This window comes from Ctenopharyngodon idella, chromosome 20 (assembly GCF_019924925.1).
Source record: "Ctenopharyngodon idella isolate HZGC_01 chromosome 20, HZGC01, whole genome shotgun sequence".
NCBI classification, from domain to species: domain Eukaryota; kingdom Metazoa; phylum Chordata; class Actinopteri; order Cypriniformes; family Xenocyprididae; genus Ctenopharyngodon; species Ctenopharyngodon idella.
In genome coordinates, this window is record NC_067239.1 from 22,443,344 (window position 1) to 22,468,971 (window position 25,628).

At 36.4% G+C, this 25,628-nt stretch overlaps 2 protein-coding genes across 8 annotated transcripts in view; one reads left to right on the forward strand and one right to left on the reverse strand.

The window, feature by feature from the left end:
- The first annotated feature begins 1,379 nt into the window (after positions 1–1,379).
- pla2g4ab (phospholipase A2, group IVAb (cytosolic, calcium-dependent)) overlaps positions 1,380–25,628 on the forward strand; it is a 35,812-nt gene continuing 11,563 nt past the window's right edge. Inside the window, exons 1-8 of one of the 7 annotated variants that reach the window (XM_051874693.1) lie at positions 14,025–14,042; positions 14,131–14,359; positions 20,406–20,521; positions 21,361–21,442; positions 23,553–23,701; positions 23,872–23,985; positions 24,321–24,358; positions 24,463–24,607. In XM_051874693.1, the coding sequence (XP_051730653.1) occupies positions 20,495–20,521; positions 21,361–21,442; positions 23,553–23,701; positions 23,872–23,985; positions 24,321–24,358; positions 24,463–24,607 (555 nt within the window). In that variant the 5' untranslated portion in view covers positions 14,025–14,042; positions 14,131–14,359; positions 20,406–20,494. The other 6 variants (XM_051874695.1, XM_051874697.1, XM_051874696.1 and 3 more) reach the window with 6 other exon arrangements.
- ptgs2b (prostaglandin-endoperoxide synthase 2b) lies at positions 9,232–12,990 on the reverse strand. The gene is made up of 10 exons (XM_051874699.1): positions 12,832–12,990; positions 12,606–12,722; positions 12,365–12,508; positions 12,090–12,233; positions 11,651–11,832; positions 11,473–11,556; positions 11,028–11,274; positions 10,621–10,907; positions 10,346–10,493; positions 9,232–10,179 (listed from the first exon to the last, which is right to left on the reverse strand). The coding sequence occupies exons 1-10, from the start codon at positions 12,887–12,889 to the stop codon at positions 9,770–9,772; spliced, it is 1,821 nt and encodes a 606-aa protein (XP_051730659.1). The 5' UTR covers positions 12,890–12,990; the 3' UTR covers positions 9,232–9,769.

Here is a 25,628-nt window from a genome sequence, read left to right on the forward strand (position 1 = left end):
TTGTGCTTGACAACATGCCGGACTAAGTGTAGGCTATGTGTTGACCTAAAGTGAATGTGACATTGTTGTTCTCTCAGTGACTTCTTTTCCAAATTGATGTATGAATGGGGATTTCCTTCTCTTTGTTTTAGTTGAGGGATCAAAAATTCCAGTTTCAGGTGACTGATCACAAAATTGGAGATGCAAGCCAAATATTAGCAATTAAACAGTCACAATCAGATCTGAGTATGTGTGTGTGTTGGGGTGTGTGCGTATGTATAATTATTTGGACGAAAAACCTAGTAGCTACGTGAAAATTTTATGTTTTAATTAACAGTAATTTTCTGTACAGTCATCTAAGGTTCTGACCTGATCTGCCAAATCTGTTCAATCATTCCATGAGAACAGGCTGCTAAATTACTGCTAAATGGGTTTATTATGTCATTTGATGCAAGTGAAGTATAAAAGGTTCAAAATTGATCAGAAATAAAATGAGAAATCATGAAGAAAGTTTATTATTAGATTGAAAGGAATTCATTTTTCATCAATATGAACATATCAGAATGCACCAATAATCAGAACTATTACATGTGAGAACAGTACACTCTTTTAATGTGTTAAATTTGCACTCATTTGAAGATGGTTTTGTGAAGACAGAAGGCTTCTCATTAAATATAAAAACAAAGTAATGTTGTTTATTATAGATCACTTAGAAGATTATTTATAGATTATTTAGAAAAAGTAGAATTTTTAAAATTAAAGAATAACAAAAATTATTGGCTGTACAGTGAGAGATCTGCATAAAGAAGGTTACAAAAGCATTATTCCTTTTAATCCTTTAATTAATCCTTTCTTCCCTTATTAACTATGCATATGGCCCGTGTAGCCTGTTTTTCAGTGTAATTTTAATGGATTTTTGGCTTTTTTATTGCCTGAATTTGAAAACTGTATTTCAGATCATTAAGCACTTAACAACAAACCACACAATTTGAATCATTCCTATTCACATCATGTTAAAAATTAACTTGATATATTTGAATATCCTTTATTTTTATAATGGAGCTATAGAGGTGTCACAGTCTGTTTAGTTTCTGTTTGTATGGACTTTCAGTTTTCACGGACTTTCAGTTTGTTTTCATTTGTAACTTTTCTTTGTTCAGTTTCCCACCACTCATCTGTCATGGTAACTGTCGTCATTAGTTCATTCTGCTCAGCTGTGTAGTTCATTACCTTGTTTGTGCACTTATTTAAGTCCCTCCTGTTTAGTCACTCCTTGTCTGTTCACTGTCCACGTAAGTGTGTTGCACCTGATCTTCTGTCTGTTTTCGTCTGTCTGCCTTCCTGCAACCGCCATGACAAGAGATGACTAAGTCACTGGAGACAAGAAATGAATTTTCCAATGAAAGAGTACGAGGAAAAGGTCTGCTATTTGTTAATGTCACTAATTGCATAGGAAGCTAGACCGAAACTATTAAGTCATGTCAAGCGGTATCTCTTTGTTGCCTCATTCTTGCCTAAAATATCTAAAATGTACACTAACTAGACTTATGTATAATGCATTCTTCTGAAAATGATTCATATCAGTGGTGAGAAGTATTTGTGACTAATCGAACACTCATTCAATTACTGCTTCTCAAAGACCAATAAGTCAACTTGTGTGGTAATGTAAACTTCAGATAATATCATTTCCTTTTACACCTTGAATTAGATGCAGTTTTTCTGGATGCCATGAGGCAGAAGAATAAGAGCAATTCTACACCTCAATACCTTTTTGTAGCCAAGCCATTTTGATGTTTGTCATACTTTTCATTGATTTCAGTGCAGAGAATCATTACATTAACAATACCAGTAGAGTAATTGTCACAGGTGGCTGTAGTGAAGCACATGACAAAGGAGATTAATAACAAAACAATCTTTATTTAAATCAGGATTGTGGAGGCCAAGGAAACTAACTAGGAACTCCGGCAAACATGAACAGATCAAACAGAGTGAAAACTAAACCAATATAGAATATACATGTAACAGTAATTAGGTGACATATAAAATAACAAAGACTAAAAGTGAGCTAGCTTATCTTTGGTTCCACATCTTTAAGTTAATCTTGAGAGCCTCAAAAGAATCAATAATCTTGCTATATGTCTTACTAATATGACTGGCATGTAGTCTGATGTAGCTAACAAGAGTTGCAAAGTAGCAATGTGTGTGGCCGTGGTATGACGTAAAGTGGATATTGATAGAAACTGGTTCCTCTGCTGATATTGCGCAAAGACTGTCTGGTCTAGAATTAGATATTAACTAGTTGCTCTATAGCTGGACATTTTGAATGAAGAGATCCATTAGTAGCCTTATATGGTTGTGGATGAACTTTGTGTTGAACTGGGGAGGGGGTCATGATGCTGATGCATCTGGATGTCATAGTTTCAAAGCTACACCGGTTTTATGACCAGAATGTCTCTATATGAAAGGGTGCATGAAATCACAGCATGCATGGGGGGGGGGGACTTTAGAATTAAGGAAGGACTTCTTACCAAAGAATTCCTTAACTCATTCATGTTTTTGGCAGGGTTTTCCCTGTGTGACTCTATTATTCTCATTCCTGTAGTTTCTGATTCAGAACATCACTCTGAAACAAGCTTCAAATAACACTTTAGATGTAAACTGTATGATTCATTGTGCCAGGATTTCACTGTCACTTCATGTTATGAGACATGCAAGAACCGATTTCAAACCTGGCTCCTTCATGCGTCAGCTTACTGTATGTATACGCATGCAAGGGCAAGATTTTGCAATGGTTTAATCTCAAACCTGTCCTGGAGTACCACCAGCCCTGTACATTTTGTATGTCTCCCTATATCTGAAACACCCAGTTCAGGGCTGTGTTCCACTCCACTTTTAGACACGCACTTGCAAACTTCCCTAAGCACTTCCCCTCGGGGAATCCCTGCTGCCATTTTGAAGTGAGTTCCACTTTGTGAAGTGGATGAGGGGAAGTTTATATGGACAGACCCTTGCTCCCTCGATTTTGACCGTGGGAGCTAGTCTATCCATATACCACTAGATTCATATACCACAATGCAACATGACTGTGACGTCACTGCATATCACGTTTAATTTACCCCACCACAAAACAACTTTATAACAACCAGAACACATATAGAATGCTGTATTAAACAGTTTAATAAGGGAAAAAATGTGAATAATAAATCAACTCCCATTCAGATTCCAAGTGATCAAGGGTTTAGGGCGTTCCAATTCAGCCCATTGCGGGAGTTCCACCAGTAGTGGGCACTCGTGCAATGTAAGCAATGACGTACATCCGAGTCAACGAGACTGAGGGAAGTGCATAAAAAAACAAACTGGAACGCAGCCCAGGACAGGTTTGAGAACCACTGGTTTAATGTGTTTTACTTATTTATGGTTTAGGGTACGTTTACACAACAACGATATGCTTAAAACGGAGAAGTTTTTCCTTTGAGTTTTCCGTGAAAATTACTAAAAACGCTGTATTCTGCTGGCAGGCCATTAGATGGCGATGTAAAACTATAGACTGAACATGTAATGCGCATGCGCAAGACGTCGTCGTTTTCACAGATTCGCGTTTTTGTTGTTTACACGGAGACCGTTTTCCAAAACTTGCACTTTGAAACCCGTTTTCAAAAGTTTGACTTTTCAGGCCACCAAATCGCCGTTATCGTGTAAATGAACGGACAAAACGCATAAAATCTTTTGCGTTTTCATTTGAAAACGGTGTCGTGTAAACAGTCCCTTAGTATGTGTTCTTTGTAGAACATGCCACTGTACACTTGTATATGGCTGAAATGTCAATAAAGCAAATAAAACTAAACTTTTTTTATTATTAGGTCAGGTGCATTTTTGGCAAATTCCTTGGTTTAATGTGTATTTATGTTTATTATATTTCGTTAGGGAGAATGAAGTCTGGAATTTTGTTTAGAGATAAAAAAAAAAAATTCTAAGGCAGTTTAGGTGGAAACGTATATTTCTGTAATTCTCATGGGAAAAAAACTATAGAATTACATGTCTGTATGTTTTTAAGATTGATGGAATGATGTCTGTTACTTATTGAATGCCAATTTCCTGTTGTGCACAACTTTCATTTCTTTTTGAAGTGTTTTTTTTTATTTTTTATTTTTTTTTTTTATCCTAACTGGAAACTGTTGGATTCCGACTTGCAGTGTGAGGTGTAAGCAGCATTTGCAAAGTATAAAGATTGCTTTAGCTCAAAATATAAACAAAATAATTGTATGATGAATAATAGATTATTCATCTTTTTAGTATGATGATAGTGAAAGCACATCTGATGAATGTGTGTCTCAGGTTGCATAAATAATTGGGAATTTTTCCTTCTTCCTTCAAGGAAAGTGAAATCATTTTGAATAGGAGACATATGCATGTGCAGACACAGGCACACTCTCCTCTAAACACAGGCATATACAGGAAGGTTCCTAACCTGGGTCCTTCTTCAGTGTCCTCGTCATTTTTAAACAAAGATATTGCATGTCTTTAGTTGTTTTGAATTTGTAATGTCATCTGACCCAATGAGTTACATGAGGCAAGTGGTATCCTACTAAAGATGTTCAACATTTGACTCTCCTTTTATGGTCTGAGAATGTATACAACTTTAAATGGAGGGCTGCAGACAGTGTGGCACAGTGTAGTTTTAGTATTAATGAGTTAACACTGTCATCTTGCTCTAGAACTGAAAGCATTTTTATAAGCATTACCTCATATGTGTCAGATGCATGGCAAGTGGTGACAGGTTTATAGTTTTCTCCAAATATGTTCATCTACATTAAAATTCCTTTTTGCTACAGTGTGCGCACATATTTAGATTTTTTTTTTTTTATTCATTTATTTTTTGGTCCATGTAGTGAACGTCTGTTATTTTTTACCCCATTGACGTTCAATGTATAGACAAAACATTTTTCAAAATATCTTTTGTGTTCTACAGTAAAGTTCTGAGTAAATGATGACATCATTTTCATTTTTAGGGTATGAACTATACCTTTAACATGTAATGTGGCTCATGGCAGTTGTCGTTGTTTACTCTGAGAGCTCATACACTAAAAATGATTTAGTAAAAAAAAAAAAAAAAAATGAACCAAAGATTATCGAAGTACGTTAAAACAAATTATTGTAGTACGTTATACAAGAAAATACTATTTCAGTCTTACACTTAAAAATTTCATGCTTGTTACTTGCTGTTTCTTTGTAATTCATTGTGAAATCTACAAGCAATTTCTGAGTAAAAATTATTTATACACCTTTTTTTTTCACTGTATTTCATGTTAAAATGACTGTTGAGAAGTGCTTCTTCCTCTGATTCTATTTCTTTCTGCCAAGTTCTCACACTGGGAAGTGACCAGGGACTGAGTTCAACTGCCCCTCATTTTCATCACTTGTCAGATGGCACGTATCTCCTCTTTAGCCTCGCAGCCACACAAGCTTTCCTGGCAGCACGTACCCTGTCCAGTGAAGAAAAAAAAAAAAAAAAACCCTCTGCGTACACTATCAATCGCTGAGGAGACAGTCTGTGCTGAGGCAATGGAAACATGCGCTCCGCAATCTTCCCTTCTGGCCCGAGGTGCCAATTTCATGCCAATTTATCACAGAGAATGGGAGATTGTCCTTTAGTCTGCCTACAGAATTGAGCTAGTTGGAGCTTATACAGTAAAGCTTTGGAAAATCAGAGCCCCCGCAGGGTCATTGATGACCAGAAGCACAAATGCAAAGTCCTAATCACTTGCACAATTATGGAGCCTAATCGGACGCTTCTTGACAAAAGCTGTACTTATTGTGATGCATCTCTTTACTTTGATGAGGTTAGTGGTTCAGTTTTATGAGAACTGACATCTACAGCTGTAGAAACAATGTGAAAAGAGCTGGATATTCCTCTGTTTATGTCTATCATAAATTAAGCTATCTAAAAATCTGCAGAAGTAATACTTTTTTCTTTAAAGCTGCAGTCCATAACTTTTTTTGGTTAAAAATGATCCAAAACCAATTTTTGAGCATGTACATAACCAGTCAGTGTACAAAACTATCTCTTTACCTTAGTCCGATTCACAACGGTAAGTTTGTAATAATGTTTTGTAATTCGGGTAGTACTGGTGGATTTCCACGGAAAATTCGAGCATGCAGCCATTCGTCTTCGCGTCATTACGTTATGTCTGTTTACATAAAGAACGAGTCCCAGCTAGAAGGCTAAATCACGTGAGGATGGCGGATAATTTATAGCCTTTTCTCTTTAATTAAACTTATCATTTTGATAGTGGGTTGTAATCCAGAAAGGTTCAAATGACAATCATAAGTGACAACTGGAGATTCACCCGTAGTCAAAAGCAAAAGACTTCGGACTGTGGAGTGGCTACAGAAATTGAAATCTACAGGTAGCGCTAATACACACTAAATACACACAGTCACGCAATGCTGATGTTGTTAACATTAATAATTTGAGAGCAAGTATAACAATAATAATAATTTGCATGGTTTGACGTGATCCACGCTAAGTGATTGTTAGATTTAATCACCATTGGTAGCACGATTTATTGTAATGCTTTTTTTCTCAGTTGTTCAGAACAAAAGTGGCAGACATGTTACTTACTTGTTCAGATGACATTTTCCAGTGAAAATTCTTATTTTGGTCATACTTCCAAGAATACAATCTGTGATTCCAAAGTACAGTATCCACCGATGTGATGACTGACAGCAAACAGAGGAGCCGTGCCGATGCATAACCCATGTAAAGATGATAGTACCGCAAATAACTGCAATTGCAGGGTTCAAACAGAGATGGCGACAAAAAGGCAAAACTTACGGACTGCAGCTTTAACATGAACTAACTGTATGATTAAGTGAATTTATATTAACTGGTAGTATTATCTGGTTGTTTCATGGATATATTTTAGATAATATGTACATTAAGTTGGTGTACTACGAAATTATGGATCTGTTTATCTCTTGCTTATTTACATTTTTAATTGATACTTTTAATTCCTCAATTGATTTCAGTTGAGCAAATAATGTGTTGAAAATGAGACCCTATAAATAATATTTTTTTTTTTTTAATGATCAATTCTCACACATTATTTGGTTTTGAATATGATATGAATTTATAGCCACACTTTTAATTTTTTTTTAATCAATTTAAATGCACACCTCCCTTAAGAAAAACAAACCTCAGTGGTGAAATAAGGGAGCTTCAGAGCTCCCTTATCAATTTTCACTGTACAATTTAGCATGTTGATTATTGATAAATATATTTTTACATGTTAAAAAATAGGTATTCTGAGAAAAAGAATACCACCTCCAGTTCATCCTAGTGAAGACTGAGCTCCTCATCTTCCCAGCCAGGGATGCGTTTCCCAAAAGCATTGTTATTGAAAGTGAAAATGACATGACATGTGGCCAAGCATGGTGTCCCATACTCGGAATTTGTGCTCTGCAACCCATCCAAGTGCACACACACACACGGAGCAGTGGGCAGCCATTTTTGCTGCGGCACCTAGAGAGCGATTGGGGATTAGGTGCCTTGCTCAAGGGCACCTCAGTTGTGGGTAATGAGAGTAGAAGAGAGTGCTGTTTATTCACTCCCCCCACCTACATTTCCTGCTGTTACAGAGACTCGAACCCGCAACCTTCGGGTTACAAGTCTGACTCTCCCAGTGGCGGCTCCAGGATTTTTTTCTTGGGGGTGCTAAACTGTTCTTAACAGTTTAAAGGGGGGTGCTAAGAAAGGGTGTAGAGATGTGTTTGCAGATGTTAAACTTTTAACCTGACACGGCGTTTTAAAACGTGGCGCGAGAAACTGAAAAAGCAGACGAGATGCAATGGTCAAAGACGCCTGTTTAACGCATTAATCTATGTTTAGATCGACATTTTCTCTTTATTGTTTTCCCATTACCACTAGGCTACCTAGGGCGAACAAATTGCAGGAATTTGACGTTTATAACGTAAGTGAATATTAAAAAAAAAATCAGGGTAGCTACTCACAAATAGCAGATTACAAGAGGACAGTATCTCTGTTGTTATCTTCTGAACCTTTGCAAGATGTGACTAAAGTCCGCGGTCTTTTGCTTCATATTTCATTGCTCTGTTGACGAGGCTTGATCGCAATTCCTAACGCGCACGCCGTAGCCGTACCTGAGCGTGTAATGACTTCTCCCCCATTAAAACCATTGTTTATAGACACATTTACAACATTTATTAAATCCTATTTTATTTTTTAGGTGTTTTAACGACTTTTTTTTTTTTTTTTTTTTTTTTTTTTTTTAAATGAAAGTGACACCGAGTAAAAAACAGGAAAATCATTAGGAAATCCTGAGAGGATTTTCCCACTGTCTCTAACCATTAGACCACAACTGCCCCCATAGCTAACCAACTTGTCGCAAGTTCCGTTGAATAGTGTTGGTAACTACAGAACTTGCGACCATAGTTGGCTTCGGGAAATGGACCCCAGCTCAGCAATTTATCACTACATCTCCGTTCAACAAGGCTTGTTTGTAATAACACAATCCATGTCAACAATACATTTTTATTGACAACATCACACAGAACGTTCATGCAGATTTGTGTTCTACTTCTAACATCAGGAAAATCATACCCTTCCTAAGCATGCTGAACAACTCTTGTCCAGGACTGACTACTGTGATGTGTTTAAGTCAGCCTTCCTCCATTCACAAGCAAACCACTGCAAATTATCCAGAATGCGATGGTTCTTTGCAATTCTGTTAATCCCTGACATTGTCATATGTTCATTCTTAATGTTTTGAATTGCTCTGCATTTGCACAATCTGCCTGAGTGAGCTGTAATGATAATGATTTGTAAATCACTTAAAATCACTTTGAATTTGAACTATGTTGTAATCCACTCAAGATATTTGCATTTTTCACTGTTTGAACAAGTCACCACTAAATTCTGTTTCTACATGTTGGTTCTGATAAATGTGTTAGTGAAGATATCACTGCAAGTCATAAAGCATTCTTTGTAGACTAACAATAATATCATCTGTCAGCATAAAAACTAATTTACTGCCTTATGCTGTGTGGATATTTTCATTTTTTATATTTTCGCACTACCACTCACGGTTGTTGGAAGTGCAAGTTAGATATTTTATAAGTGGAAATAAACATTATACTAATAATTTATACCAAATAAAATGATTATCTTGTTGCAAAATGTTAATAAAAATCTCTTTAAAATGGGGCATTTTTAAGAATTCACAGAACACAAGGTAAAAATTATTAGGTTTATTGTGATTAATTAATTCATAAAGTTAGTTTCAAGCATAAAACAAGAAAATATCAATACTTTTTCAGATTAAACATAAGACATTAAAAAAACAAAAACAGTTTGTGAGATATTTTGTTAGAAAGAAAACTATTCTGAGATCTTGAGATGTTTCATTATGGAGATTGAGAGGAAAAAAAGGAAGAAAAAGGGCAGACAGTAAACAAACATCACAAGTTATTCCATTTAAACAGTGTAAACAACTAGAAAAGGGATTCAAGTAAAATCATGACAATATGACAGAATAAGCTAATCAGCGGTGCTGAAATCTGAGGTCTAATGTAAACATTTTTTTTTTTTTTTTTACAATAAATGCATGTACACATTTAATAAATAGTTACAAATATAACAAATATAACAAAACTAGTCATTAAAATACAAAAATAGGAATTAAAAGATAATTTTCTCATTATAATAAATAAAATAAATATCCTATAAATAAATAAATAATTAATTGATACATTTTCTTAAAGAATACATCTATTAGAGCTCAGATGTCCTTTCTTTCAGTAAAACTGTTGGGCTGACGTTTTGATCCGAATGGGAAGTACTTGCATTAATAGTGGTTGGTCCCGAAACTTTTACATTAGGCACATAGAAGGACGCCATAGGGCAGGGCCCTTTGACATTATTGCAAACCAATTTCTGCAGAGAGGCAGTGTTGATAATTTCAAACCCCACTTTGCCACCAAATGTGCTTGGTTTCCAGTACTCAGGGGAACAGATGGGATTTCCCATAAGTCCTTTGAGGGAGTAGGGGGCACCCATCTCCACCATGGTCTCCCCAAAGATGGCATTGACCCTGGGCTTCTCAACCAGCAGACCAGTGTAGAGCTCCACAGCGTCCACATCTCCATACATCTCTTCAAGTTCAGCAGCCATTTCCTTTTCTCCTAAAACATAAAACAAGTTCAGTCAACTCAAATTGTCAATTTAAATACCACTGATTTTACAACACCTGCAGGGTATACTGCAGGGTATATGCCTGTGATGAAGGCAAAATAGCTGCATTATTAGAAAACTTCTGTTTTCAGACCTGATAAATATATTAAACCTCACCTGTCAATTCTTCAAAGGATTTGTATGGCTTCATGTTAAAGCGTTTCCTGTAGGCGTTGATAGATTGGTAGCGCATTTGCCTGCTGTCTTCAATTGACTTCATGGCCACCTTTAATACAGCCGGTGCAACATTACGCCCTCCAGCCACCTGAAGTAAAAGAGGAGGTTTAAGAATCACCAAATCTTCACCACCAGCGGTACCTTGCAACAGTATCTAACCCAAAATATAGCAAACTAAACTTCTTTTTCTAGTCTTAGAATACATGAAAGCTTACCCTTCCAGCTATCTGTTTGGTGAAGGACTCAACCAAGCTGTTGACGCCATGGTCTGTCAGTATAGATGTGTTAAAGAGAAACTGCTTGTAATCGTAGACTTCATCCTGGATGTGAAATTCATTAGGCATAAGGGGGTGCCAGTGGTAAAGGGTGTTGAACTCAGAGGAGATCCTGTTCTGGTACTGGAAACGCTCATTGAAGAGAAGTTCAGGATCAAACTTGAGCTTAAAATGGTATCCACTAAGGTGCTGGACATAATCTTCAATCACGATTTTGATTGTCTCACCTGTAAAGTCAGAATACAGAACAAATGTTAGAACCATAAGAGCTTTTGTAAATGTATTTTGAGGTACAGCTATTATTACATCCATTAACATACAAAATGTCCTTTTCTCAGGACACTTACCAATAAGGATGAGCCGTGAGGTCTGAAACAGCCTCTCATCATCCCAGTCAGGATGCTCCTGCTTTAGTATATCACACACTCGGTTGTGTTCACGCAGCCAGATGGTGGCATACATCATGAGTCCAGGAACCAGTCCAAAGGCCTCGTGACCCACAGCAAAACGACGGGACTCAGGTATATGAGGAGGGTAGTGCATGTCTACTTGAACCTCACTGACTGTCGGAGGATAAACCTCACCATCCACAATCTGGTTAAAGCAACATACACGAATATAGTCAAATTTTCAGACAATCAGGTTTGTGATAAAAGAGGAAGAGCAAGTGAAAAATTAGTAAGTAACAAGACAAGAGAAATTCCAGAATTGCTTAATGGGGAGGGAAGATGTGGTGACTGAGAGTTCAGTGAACTGGAGGAGGTTATTTTATGGGGTGGAGACATTCCTTACCTTATATCTCAGTTTGCCGTCCTTGAAAAGTCTCAGCTTGTGTTGGCGTTCAAGGTCCTGTCCATATATGTGACCCAAGTCAACCTAAAGACACCAGGCAAAGTCAGTCAAATACTAAAGTGAATGCGAGCGGACATTTAATAAGTGCCCAGGTCGTACAGTATGTATAAATACGCACCCCATGATTCAGGGCTCTCGTGAAAGCTGGACCTTTCTTCATGTCAGTTTTGAAGAACTGGTGTGTAAAATGTTGGGCAAAGAAAGCGAACATAAGACTGGTGCGTTGAGGGTCTGGGATGAACTTCCTCCTGAGAAGCAGTTTCTCAGCCAGCAGCTTCACATCCGGCAGCTCTTTCTTACCTGGCAAGACAGATGAGAAAACAAATGAGAAAAAGACCTCTGCCATATAATTACATCTTCATTTCTGAATGTTATACATTAAACCAAAAGTGGCCTCAATTGATGGACAGAAATAATATAAATATATATATATATATATATGCTTTTCTCTTCCACACGCCCAAGGCATGCAAGCGGGCAGGTTGAGTCCGCAAGCTTCCTGTCTAGCTGTGATGCTAGAAATGTGAGAAAACAGGTCTGAGGAGAAAGAGACTCACCTGCGACTCCCATTGGTGTTGGGCAATCTTGCGGGACAGGAGGCAGTGTACGAGTGTAGTAGGAGAGATTGGAATATGCTTCCCAGCTTTTGTAACCATAGTCAGCATTGAATATAGGGGGGCTGTCAATCAGATGGGCCCGTGCTGGATCAGGAGGAAAAGAAGTTACAGTTTTAATTATAAATAAACATTACTGGTGGAAAGAAATGATTAAAGTTACAGTTATGTTAAAAACTGAACGTTTTATTAAGGAAATTATTTCGGAGACAACTTACATGTTAGCACGTATCGCATTATGCCATTTCTCAAAAACGACACGTTGTTGATAATATTCCACAAGCTTTTGAAGTGTGTGAGAATGTAATGCACCGTGTTTGGAGAAGGCTTCAGAGAAACTTTAAGCCATGTGAGAAACTCGGCTGTAAAAACGACACCAAAGTAAAAAGTTAGTTGAGTATTGACAGAGAACAGGAAGCTTATTCTTTTTTTACAGAAGTCTATGCAGTTTTCACTTACGTGTTGTGCAGTTTTGACCGTAAAATCCAGTGCGTGTACAGTCACATTCATACGAGCCGGAGCTCATTTCAGTACAGACGCCGCGATTCTGACATGGCTGAGAGCAACAGGGGTTGGCTGTATAACCCAAAAAAGATTATTTTAGACGGCTTGACTTAGATTTTTATAGTAGCCTATAGAAGTCATTCATAAAAGTCATACTATGTGAAATGAAGAAATGGCTTACCTCCTTGGCAAACCATGAACCCCAGGTGCAAAAGAATAAATAATATCAAACTATTCATTCCGGTGGCGTGTATTGGTAGATGTCTTAGGTATTTCCTCGCCAGGTCAGATCAGAGAATGAATTAACTTTCGAGTGAGAGAGGTGTAGTTATATGAGCAGCCATGTGACGCAATATCGACTAAAAGAATTCCGACATGACTCATCGCGCGTCTACTGTAGCTAAGAGGATTGATTTGTTGGTATTGCCTACTGATTATCGGATGTCAAAAAGTAATATCCCGTGAAAACATTTTACTATTACATTAATATAAAATGAAATAATTATCGTTAATACATTAACTGTTTTTGTAGAAAATGTTTAATAAACATTTCTCAAAAATGCATGAAACCAACATACATGCATTTTATGACTTTTTTTTTTTTTTTTTTTTTTTTTTTTTTTTTAAATTGGCTTTCCAAAAGATTTTCTCTCTCTCTCTCTCTCTCTCTCTCTCTCTCTCTCAAAAAAAAAAAAAAAACTTTTATCCTTGTTTGCTTGCGACATTTTTAATTATTATTATTATTTTTTTACAAGACAAATATAAGACATTGCAATACATATCAGAGCATATAAAACAAAGAGTAACAACAATAACTAAAAAGAAAATGTATACAAAAAAATAAAAAATAAAAAATAAAAGAAAATAGGATAAAAAGTGCTACATATTATTAGGGCAGTTACATTTGAAAAGCTTTAGAATTTGTATCGATTTTATAAGCTTTTTGTTTTGTGATCTCATGTTTGAAAGTGTTTCAGAATAAATTGTGAGATCGGTGTTATAAAAGGTAATATATGAGGGTTTCTTTTGAGTTATTTTTGTCTTATGAATATAAAACTTTGCCAAAGTAATTAAAAGATTAATAACATAATTTTGTTTTTGAGAAAAATATGGGTTTTGAAAACAAAGTAAAATGTCATGGGGTTCTAAATTAAGAGTTTTAAAAATTCTAAATTAAGAAACAGAAAAAGGGCAATAAAGAAATAAATGTTCAATATCTGCTTGCGACAACATGTTCATATCGCATCATTTGCCACCTTGTGGAAGAAATGAAAAATGACTCAACGCTCAGCAGGTCCGCTAGCTAGAGAAACCTGTTTTCTTCATCAGCTCTGCTCTGTGGAGAGTAGCCTATCACTCTTTTTTACTGATTGTTTTGCATGAAATTTAACGGTGAGTGCTTTTTCCCCTAAATAGAAATTTGCCTTTGTAACATTTTCAGTCTTTAAAATTATGTTCGACTAATGTTTTATTTTTATAGCCTACTATACAATCAAGTGACGTGTATTTTGACAGCAGAATGAAAAAAAAATGCGCACAGAGCGGGACAAGAGGAAGATGAGATTATATCATCATAGGAAGCCTGTAGTTCCTCCTCCTCTTCTCTTTAAAAATAGTCTGACTGAAGCGCACCATCTGCATAGAAGAAAAACAACGATTTTTTTTTTTTTTTTTCGGGATTTCTGGCTTGGTGTGCACTCCAGCCCAGGGTAAGATGAAATGTAAATTACTCTGTTATTTGTTTACTGCAGGATAGCTGTTGTTCATATTAGCCTAGATTATGTCACGTGAAAATAGCGGTGCGAAGCTCGAGGGAAACGTCAGCTCTGTAAGTTTTATCTGCGGACAGTTAAGTACGACTGCAGGTTTAGAAAGTTTCCATTCGGTTCAGAATATGTTTAATGTCAAAAGCACATCTCCGTTCATCTGGGACTTTGTTGCAAGAGTTTGTGATAGATAGGATATTAAGGACACTATCGACAGATAACCGATCTGTCTCAAACTTGATAAGCGAAAAATACGGTGCAATCAAATTAACTTTTACTTAGCGAGATCATAATGTGCGTGTAGTGTAGCGTGTTTGAAGTTTTAAGTTTTTTAAGGGAATAGATTTAGAACCGGTGTTCTGACGATTTGTGCTACCCGTTCAGATTGTGCTTCCTCCCATTAAAACAGTAGGTAGCACAATTCGATAGCGAAAATGCTACCTATCAGATTGTGCTACCAGAATCATATTCATGTGGTTTGAGACTTTATTAACGTCCATACCTAACTTACTCCTACCCTAAACCTACCCTTAAAACAATGCAAATATTGTGTTGGTAGCACAAACCTATAGGCTTCACTTCATAAACCTTTTTATTAATAGTAGCCAAACGTATGCTTAATCATTCAGCATTCAATATAATATAATAGAATATAATATTGTCACAGGTTAACCTATTGACTCTAAACTTGGACTTACAAACATGCAATCCTTTCACTTGTACACTAAACAAACAAAAACTCCATAACACCTTCCTGACTTGTACACAGATGTAAATGTTGCCGGCAATGCACAGTACAAGTGAAATTGTTGTATGTCTGTAAGTTTATAGAGTCAATATGTTAACCTGTGACAAATATAATATAATATAATTACTATTTTAAACCACTAATGAATGAAAATTTAAATCCACTCTCTGTCAGTAGGTGGCGCTTATGGAACAGCAGAAATAGAGCGCTGCTTATAAACGCTGTGCTACATGGTGGGAAAATAAAAATAAAATGCCATCAAAACTTTTATCAAGTCAGTCAGTTCTCTTCAGAGATACATTCATAGAATTCATTTATACTTTAATTCATATAATTTCATATAATTTCCCTCAGCACTTGCTTGTAAAGGTTGTAAAACCTCTCGCTTCTTTCCGTCATTTTTTAAACGCTACATGCCTGTGTCTGCGTAAGATTGTTGCTTACTTTCATCATTGTAATGATGATAAAAATATTAAACTGTGATATACCAACCGTCAGAAATTGCATGATGGTTTATATGTTTTATATTATTTAAGCACCTGCAAGCTTATCAGTTTGACAGAGTTTTCTACTTCAAGTGCCATAAGAAGTCAAACTATAACATTTTCCATTTCCATAGCATTTGTTATGAAAAATATACTACACACAACCTAGAAACAGCTAGCCTACAACATGTCACAGTTGTAATAAAATCTAGTGAAAATTCCTTAATAGATTATAAATTCTACAAGTAAGCCAAATTGACCACAATTAAAACAATAAAATGTGATAAATTATGGTAGGGTTGGGTCATGAATAGTTTAAAAAGCTTTCTAATAAATGTTGGCGCAAGATGATGTTTTTTCCTCTTTTCATCAGTCTTTTGTTCATTTTGTTCATCAGTCTCTAGATCATGTTTGACTTTCTCTATAGCGTTTTAAAGTGTTTAACAATATATTCAAATGGATCGCACATTTTATCATCAGTGTCGCGACAGGAATGGAGCGTGATAAGATTCAGAGTAGGCCTATGATTCGCGCGCCACTGATGCATTAAATAAACCGGGCTTCATTTGCGCTGATATTGGTCTTTTCAGTTCGTACGGGGACTTTGCGCTTATAAAAGCTCCGAACGCATGATTTATATAATTAATTAATTAATAGTCTTAATTCGCTCACCACCATATTTCTCACGCCGTGTCCGCTGCAGTGAGAGAACTGCGCTCAATACACCGCTCAAAATACCGAGCGGCTTTGATCGGAGATCTCTCACTGCAGCGCAAACACGCACCTCAAGCCGGATTGTTAGTCGATGATGGGCGGGAAAAGGTAGAACGATGGAAGTGCTAATACACCAATTACAACAAAGAATCGCGAGTTTACACAACAGCATTGGACACACAGTTAAAGGGGAAGCTAACATGACAATAGATTATGGACTTTCGAAGCAAAAAAAACAAGTGGGTATACGCAAATACTGATCCTTAGAAGTCGTAATACGTAAACAGCCCTGGGCAAAAAGTAAGTATACGGCGTATACGTGCGTATGGCCCCGACTACACCACTGAATATAATGCATGTTAATGTTAATAGTGAGAGTTTCGAGGCATTGTCCTATTGGTTTGATTTGCATTCATCATGTCTACGTGACCATGTCCATTCTGCAGTGAGGTGAACGTGCTCTGGCTCAGTGTGAAAGTAACACGGGCTGATGAGCAATAAAAGCTTTCTGTCTGTGTGACTCAAGCTCCCAAGGGCCAGTTTGAGCTACTATTCTTTTTTTGCACCATAGTTAGGCTATTATGGATGGGCTAGTTTAGCTGATCAGAGAACCCAACATTCTCCTTGATGTAGCCTAATTGTAGCTTTTGTTCACTGTAAAACCCTATATTCAGAATACTCAAAATTATTGTAGACTGATTATTACCTCAAAAAATTTAAGTAAAGCCACTCAAATTTTTAAAGTAAACAATAATTATAAGTAACAATTAAGTTAAACTATTTTTATTTTATTTTATTTAATGTTTAAGTCCATTGTACTTAAAACTATTGTTTACCATATGTTTCTTATTTCTCAATTATTTTTGATGCAGTGGTTGTAAAACCCAGTAAGTTCAGAATACTCAAAACATTGAAGTCAGGGGTCTCAAACTCAAATTGGCTGGGGGGCCGTTGCTGTGATTGACACCTCATAGGAGGGCCATTTTAAAATTCAAGCACAAGAATGCGCAAAATTTCTGAAAATTTACTTTCCTTTGCATTATTTCTCATTTAGGCCTACTTCAAATTTCATTACTAAAATATTTTTGCCATACTTAACAAAAAATGTAAACAGCAGTGTCTCTATCATTGTTACATACAGTATTAGTTTTTAACAGTGCAAATATTTTCCCTTACTTTATTTTAGCTTAAATAACATCAAAATCTTGCACTGAACAACACTGTACTGAGCAAATGCAATCCCTGAATAAATTTGTACACTATTCTATTTCTTGCCAGACACCTGGCGCTTCTGCTCACACAGCTGAGACATTTGTCCAAGATGCCGTTTGCGCATCAGTAACGTTTATTGGTAGCATCGGACACATTTCGGTGGTTTAAATCGACGCTCGCGACTTGCGCGAGTGCTTTTACTGTAATTTAGGCAAGCGCGCTCATAATAGAAGCGACGCGGTCGCAACGCGCATGCGGTTTTTCCAGGCGCGCCTATGCCGCGGTGAGATGAAAACATCTCAACTTTTCAGAATGCCGCGAGCGCACCGCAGGTCATGTGACAAGGACCAAGCGATGAGCTTCGGCCTTTCCTTAACAACATCGAAAGCTCAGCCAAACAGCTGATCATAGCTGTACAGGGCGGGTTTTTATTCCTCAACTCCATAAATATATCTAGTAGTAGAGCTAATGCAAGGACTAGAAATAAATTTTCTTTTTGCTGAAACTTCCTCGTCATCGTGGAGAGCGTAGTTCATGGTTGCATAGCAACGACAGACGCCACGGGAGCGAAATCAGTGAGACCACTGATTTAAGTAAACAACTCAAAGATTATTTTAGTAGAATTTAAAAAATATACATTTTAAACTAGACAAATTCGGTAATTACAATTGAATTGAAATATTGAATAAACTAACACTTAATCTTCTTTTGCACACTTTTGATGGACAAAATAAATATAATTTCACACAAAAAAGTGTTCAAAATGCACAGAATAAGCATGTCTAATGTATTTTAACAAGAATTTTGAGTATGACAGAAAAGAAAATTAAGAATCAAAAATATTTATAGAAGATTTATAGAAGAAAAACTTGTTTTTAATTATTCAGTTTGGGTTAAAATATGGTGTATTATAAAAAACTAAAGTAAACTAGCCAGAAAATATGATATATAAACATTATTTTAGTTATTACACAGAGAGAGTTGGCTGTCTTGTAAACATGTACACGCGGCAGATGATGTAAAACACAAAGCTTACCTCATTCATGTGCAGCAATGGATGACACGAGGCTTTTATTTATATATTTTTATTTATTTACGTTTATATGCGAATATTGTAGGCTACACCTCCCCATGTTAACAAACTTTCAAGACTATACGTTTATAAATTACCAACTTATAAAAACAAATTTATAGTTGTCTTTGTAAAGAAATGCTCACTTTATATGTAGGTTGAAGCCGCTGTTGTGACGCTGTACAAACGCTTCCAGTGTGAAAACTCACGCGCTGTTCACGCGCCGCTTAAGCTCGCAGTGTGAAACGGGCGTTAGTTAGAAGTAGCACACCAGCATGCGCTAATGTAACTATCAAAGTGATTATCGCAATTTACTTGTGTGCAACATGCAGTATTTATAACCTTCAAGTGTCGCAGCCCATTCTTGCATTCTTGACCTAACCACAGGCACTACTCTTCACCACAATTGTAACCTTACAAAACTTCAACATCACAGAAACACCTTTAAATACCAAAATAACAGAACATTAAACAAAAACACATCTTCCCCTGTATAAATCTTGTGCAAAAACACACAATAACACTCAATTTCAACATTTATTCTCCCTTACAGAGTGTGACGCAAAGCATGCTGGGAACTTGAAATCTGCTGCAACTCAGTTTAATGTTGAATGGATTCTTCCGATTATGTCGGTAACGTCGGCAGACGTGACATAGATGACGCAACTTTATATCGCTCAGTATACTTAAAAATAATAATTTAAGTATAAGGGTTTACTCAAAAATGCTGAGCTATACAAAAATTAAACTCCTCGTTCAGAAAATGTAATTGTTTTAAGTTGCATCAATGATTTAACAGACTTTAATGGCAACATACTCAATCTTTGTAAGTTAGTAGTACTGTTTGGGTTTACAGTGTTGGACTGCTCAATATTCTCTCCATAATACGAACAATTATGATGGTGAATTTTAAGCACATATGCTGATGATTTTTTTGATGTAATTAATGTCAAAGTCATTGCAACTTACTGCGTGCTCAGTCAGTACTGTCAGAAAGCAGTTCAGACTATGGAGGTCAGACTTTCACAATTCCATCCTGAACACAGACACTATCTCGGTTGACTGTTGCACACTTCCTGTTTCTAATATGCAAATTTTCACTTCTTTTCAGTCTATTTGTAAAGCCTGCCCATACAGTATTCCTTCTCTTCTCTTTCAAACATACACAACATGCGCATACACACACACACACACACACACACACACACACACACACACACACACACACACACACACACAAACAGACCACATTCTGCAAATGCCTTTTGCACCGGAAGTGCTCTGCTCATTTGGTTCTTAGTGCAAGCTAAGGAAGGTAAAATTGAAGGTTAAATTTAAAGGCCATTTTGTTTACTTATTTAGAATTTGTAAAATCATCTGTTATCCTAACCATGTGTCTAGTCAGGATAGTCAAGATAGTGTTTGTATTATGATAATGTATGTGTATTAGAAAGTGAGTATATCCTCAACATTCTCTTTCAATCCAAAAATGATTCCTCATGATGCGAATGGGGACTAAACTAAAATGTACAATGAGATTCATTGTACATTTTAGTTTAGTCCCCATTTGCATCATGAGGAATCATTTTTTGAATGTAAAATAATTCTCTCTCATCCAAAAAAGGAAACGTATATATTGAAACTGTAGAAAACATCCAGAACTCAAGGTAAAACAATAAAGTGATTAAAAAAAGTATACCCTGTCATTGAAGAATTACTTTTTAATTTTATTTATTTATATTACTTGTTTTTTTTCAGTGCATATAGATGTCGCATTGAAGTCTTCCCTGGGATCAAATATCTTGGGAAAACCAGACTGTTTTGTCTAATTTGGCTGTGAAGCCACCATGTCACTCACAGATCATCACATCTTTGTAAGTAGGGCAAAAAATCTGATCTATGCCTAAGAATAGCAGTAAAAGCCTAAATCAGTGGAGTCTGGCTTTCAAAGTGGTAAGCCAAAACATAAGGCAGTTTTGGCACTATTTTGGTTTCCAAACACTTCTTGTATTTCTGTTAAGTTTACACCAGGGATGCTGATGTGCATCAGTGCGAATGTCATTAAACGTCTCTGGTTGTCTAATGATCATACATAAGGTTTTTTTTGGACAGGCTCTTTGTGCATATAGGGTAGATTGGTCTATGCTTGTTTTATGACAATTGAGCAAAATGGGACTTATCATGTGGCATTATATGTGAACAGAATCAGAGAAATCATATGCTACCAGCCATACATGTACATCAGCCTCCACATAAATTCTGGTAAATATTAAGTTTAAGATAAATATTTGTATGCTGCTTGCTAACTGCCTCAAAATGTTATGTGCTGGTGTAAAAAAAGAGACACCAACTAATCACACCAGCCTGCCACAGTGCTACTTTTAAGCTTTGTCGCATTTGTCAGTACTTCCCTTTCTTTTTCTATTAAGACTTAGATTTAAATATAGAGATGCATTCAAATTTCAAATCTACATTTCAAACTACATTTCTTAAGTCAGTGAAAGATTTTTTGTATTTACACATATGATGTTTATACTGATTGTAAAGATTAACCCCTGGTTTCACAGACAAGGTAGTCCCTTGTCTAAAGCTAGTCCCAGACTAAAATGCATGTTTAAGCTGTATTAACTGAAAAATATGTCACTGCCATTGTTTTGTCTCAAGATGTCTCAAGCCTTGTCTGTGAAACCAAGCCTAAGTGTTTATTTCTTAGGTTGAACAGCAAATCTCACACAAATTCAAAGTGAAAGTGTTGCGGGCTGAAAATGTCACCAAAGGAGCTCTCGGAGACCTTTGTGAGTATACTTTATATTTCATACTTTCTAAATGTGAAGTTACAGAACAGTCACTGTTAGGGGTGTAAAGGTACACAGAAGTCATGGTTCGGTACGCACCTCGGATTTGGGGTCACAGTTCGATACGAGTTCGGTACAAGAGGAAAAAGCAACAAATCCCCATTGCTAGGTTTCTTTTTATGTATTTTGAACAGACAGTAGTGCAAATTACAGTTTGTTCCACCTAGCGGCATTTAGTCCCCCTTGAGGTAGTTGGTACAGTACAGCCTCCTTTACTGTATTAAGCACTAAGCAGTAAACAGAATGCACTCTTGCATAGGTCACAATGCCAAATGATTTAGTCTTATTATAACAGCGGAAACTACTTAAAATACTGTGTCATTTATTGCCATACAGATAAAAGTAAGACTTCATTCAAAACTATGAAACAAAGGGTCTATTTTTATTGGTGTACACTCACAATAAAAACAAAACATTGTGCTTTTGTAAAATAAATGAATAAATAAACAGGATATCGCTTTCTGCTGTCCCGGTTTCCTTTCCGTGAAGTTTGTGGAGCGTGTCCCAAAAATTAATCGAAGCACAGCATATAGGCTACTAGCAAGCTGTTGCGTGCCATCTGAACTCTTGTTTTGGGTTGGTGCATATGGTGCGTTCAAGTCCTGTAAAGTTCGTATTTACGTGTTGGGAAGTAGTGTTTAAGACGTCAGGTGCATTCAAGCCACTTTCGTCGGAGCAAGATGGTGGTGTACCTTCTCTTAGTTAGCTACACAAAAATACAGGTTTTTAAACTCTGCTTCTAAAATGAAGAACAAAAAATGTGCATCAGGTGTGTTTTGCTTTTTTTAGGTTTTTAATTAATTTATGAAGCTACTGTGAACTTTATTGTTGCATATTATATTGTTATTAGTGCTGTCAATTGATTAAAAAAAATTAACTAATTAATCACACATTTTTTTCTGTAACATTGGAGTTTTTAATATCTTTATATTGTAATAATTTCACAGTTACTCTCCAAATTAATGTAGAAACAACTTAAAGACAGTAAATATTTGTTTAATGGCATCTTTTTTATGAATAAAGGCCAGTATCGCTGATACTAATACTGGTACTGATGTCTCTATGAAACTGATTTTTTTTTTAAACATTAATTATAAACATTCAACATTACAGCATAACTGAAAGCTATCAATTTCAACATTTATTAGGCTTTAAAAAATAACTTTTAATTTAAGTGAGCTTAAAACAATCTAACCCATTATAATAAATCTCATATTTACTTGCCTTGAATTGAATAAACTTATCAAACACTTTACAGTCTTCACTGCATAAATTATAAATGAAATATAGGTTAATCTTTATTAAAGCTACAATTTTCTCTGTTACCTTTGTTCTTTGATTAACATTAATGACAGACATCACAGCAACTGGTTTATTCACATTCACGGAAAGAGCGTTTTCAGTTGTCTTGTGGTGCTCGAATCGTTTAAAAGCATTTGCGTGAATAAGAGCGTGATCATATAATGTAACATTAAATATTTTTAATGCGTTTTAATGTGTTAATTTTGACAGCACTAATTGTTATATTACAATCATATTTTGTTGTAAATTAATAAGCCTGATAGAAAGCTAATTATTGTGGTTTTCTGCCACGTTTCTAACTGACACACCCCCAACTTGTAAAGATCGGGCTTAAAGATAATTCTCAGCTTCCCACTCGTATTTAAGACATTGTGGTGGCGTTCATGTGCGTTCAACTTGTAAATATGATCTTTCCGACATGACTTGAATGCACCAGTAGATTGTCTCTTCTTCTGCTCTTCCTGTTGTGGTGGTTAGCAAACAGCGTTGCATTACCGCACACGCTCCTTTCTGGATTGGAGTGTGGATCGCCTTTGAATGACTGTATTTGTCATTTGACTGTATGCACTGAACCGTGACGGTTCGGGACGAATACATATACCGTTACACCCCTAGTCACTGTACATTACACAGCATCATGCATTGCTTTCTTCAGTTTGAAGTTACTAAACTTAAGGGAATGAGACCTGATTTGGGCACTTGAAAGAATAAATCACAAATGCTCCTAACACACTAAACATGCTTGTAGTGGATACCCCTGACCCATATGTGGAGCTGTTCATCCCCACTTCCCCCGAGAGCAGGAAGAAAACACGACATATAGATAACGACATCAATCCAGAGTGGAATGAGACCTTTGAATTCATCCTCGACCCCTACCAAGACAACGTGCTAAAGGTAAAGAGAAACTGAAAATTTACACTCCAAATCTATACTTAATAGTCATTTGCTATTCATTATATGCAGCTTCCTTCGAATGTTTTATGCTGATCAGGCTTTTGAAATGCACTTTTTTTACTTAGTAGTGTATGTACAGTCAATTATATGTTTCTGTCTCTTGTTTTCAGCTGACATTAATGGATGCTAACTATGTTGTGGATGAAATGTTGGGTACGGCCTCATATGACATCTCTAAACTCAAAGTTGGACAAACAGAGCTGGTGTCATTTCTTATAGGAAAAGTACGTTTGAGAATCTATTTGAGAATCACTTTCCCATCAAAGATTTAGTTCACATTCAAATGAAAATTATCCCAAGATAACTCACCCTCGGTCCTAGGTGTATATGACTTTCTTCTTTCTGATGCAAGGATTTCGAAATCAGTGCATCACAAATTTCTTTTTTCTTTTTTCTTTTAATGATTGGCAGTTTGTGAACAATTTAATGGTTCATGTTACTCCAAATGAAATGATCATCCTCTGAAATGACTTTCAATTTCTGCTGACATCACGCTTTTGTCTTTCTTCATTCCTTGATCTAAACTGTGGCAATAATGTCTGTTATTGTTTTTTCCCAGATGACCAATGTGTACTTAGAGCTTTCCTTGGAAGAGTGGTATGTATCACAATGAACAAAACTGGCAAAACACAAGTTGTGTATAGTAAGAACTTTTATAGTTGAAATGCCACAAGTATGACTTTCTTTTTAACTGTTCTCAGCTCAACGATGGACCTGCGATTCAATCTGGATCTGTGCCCTGAAGAAAAGCTCTACAGACAACACCGGCGTGATAGAGTCATGCTGGCTATCAAGAAATTGCTGCATGTGGAAAAACCTTCCTCCCTCCCTTCCTCTCCTCATGAGGTACCACCTATTAATCAAGTGCTTTTTTATCCTCTCCGGTCCTACTCGCCCCACTCTGAGTGGGATTCGAACCGGCGTTTCCGGGCAAGGGAGTCGGGCGCACTAACAAGGACATTAAAGACTGTGGTCTCTAGTGTCTGTCGCTAGTGCGCCTCTTGAGGCCAGGGGAGTGAGGTTTACTCACACAGCTCTTACTAGCTGGCCTTCATTACACTTTCTCCACTGGTCCTGCAGTTGCGTGAGAAATAGTAAAGTACATGTTTGATGCAGATGTCACCTCACTGTCATGCAGATGGAATCACCTAATGAAGTACATCAGAAAGACATTCATAAGATTTCACAATAACATGCAACTGAGTAGCACTACTGACGCAGAACTCCCTCTGACAGCTCAGATTTCCACATAACTTTAGGAACGTCATTAGCTACCAGATATGATTTGGCCACATTAAGCAGAAGTGATAAAATATACAAAACATTGTGACCATTAAAGCTCTTAATAAAATGAGCGCTTTGAAGACTGACAGTGTTTTTGTGTTAAATTTCTCTGTAGGTCACAGGTCCCCTATCATTGTCAAGTTTTTGTTTTCTTTGGTACATTTTTTCCTTTCTTTACTAGTTCAGTCTTGGCTCAGCATGTGAAAATGGACATAATCCAAATATAAAGCGGAAGTGTTAGATAAGACTTGTGAGAACTCACAGGGCTGTTGTATTACAGGCTGATTTCTTCATCCAAAAAAAAGAAGAAAAAAGAACAATAAACGGCTTTTGTGCATGTAAATTGAAAGAGTCTGGTTACAATACAGTTACAATGCTGTTAGAAATGCTAGACTTTTGGCTAAGGATGGGAGGCCTCATTTATAAAACATTTGTACACAGAGATTTGATCTTTGAGTGTGTGTATGCTAAAATCCACGCCAACGTTCATATTTATAAAAACGGTCTTTGACATGGAAAAGTACTTAGCGCCATGTTAGAATCTAAGCAGACGTTCGCACTTTTCCTTGTGGTAGAGAGTCAG

What these genes read in the sequence shown, in the direction of transcription:
- ptgs2b (XM_051874699.1), bottom strand. Translation starts at nt 12,889, where the DNA reads ATGAATAGTTTGATATTATTTATTCTTTTGCACCTGGGGTTCATGGTT. An exon ending in AACACCAATGGGAGTCGCAG is followed by an intron (nt 11,833 to 12,089) that starts GTGAGTCTCTTT and finishes CTGTCTTGCCAG; the next exon opens with GTAAGAAAGAGCTGCCGGAT. An exon ending in ATCCTTTGAAGAATTGACAG is followed by an intron (nt 10,180 to 10,345) that starts GTGAGGTTTAAT and finishes TTTATGTTTTAG; the next exon opens with GAGAAAAGGAAATGGCTGCT.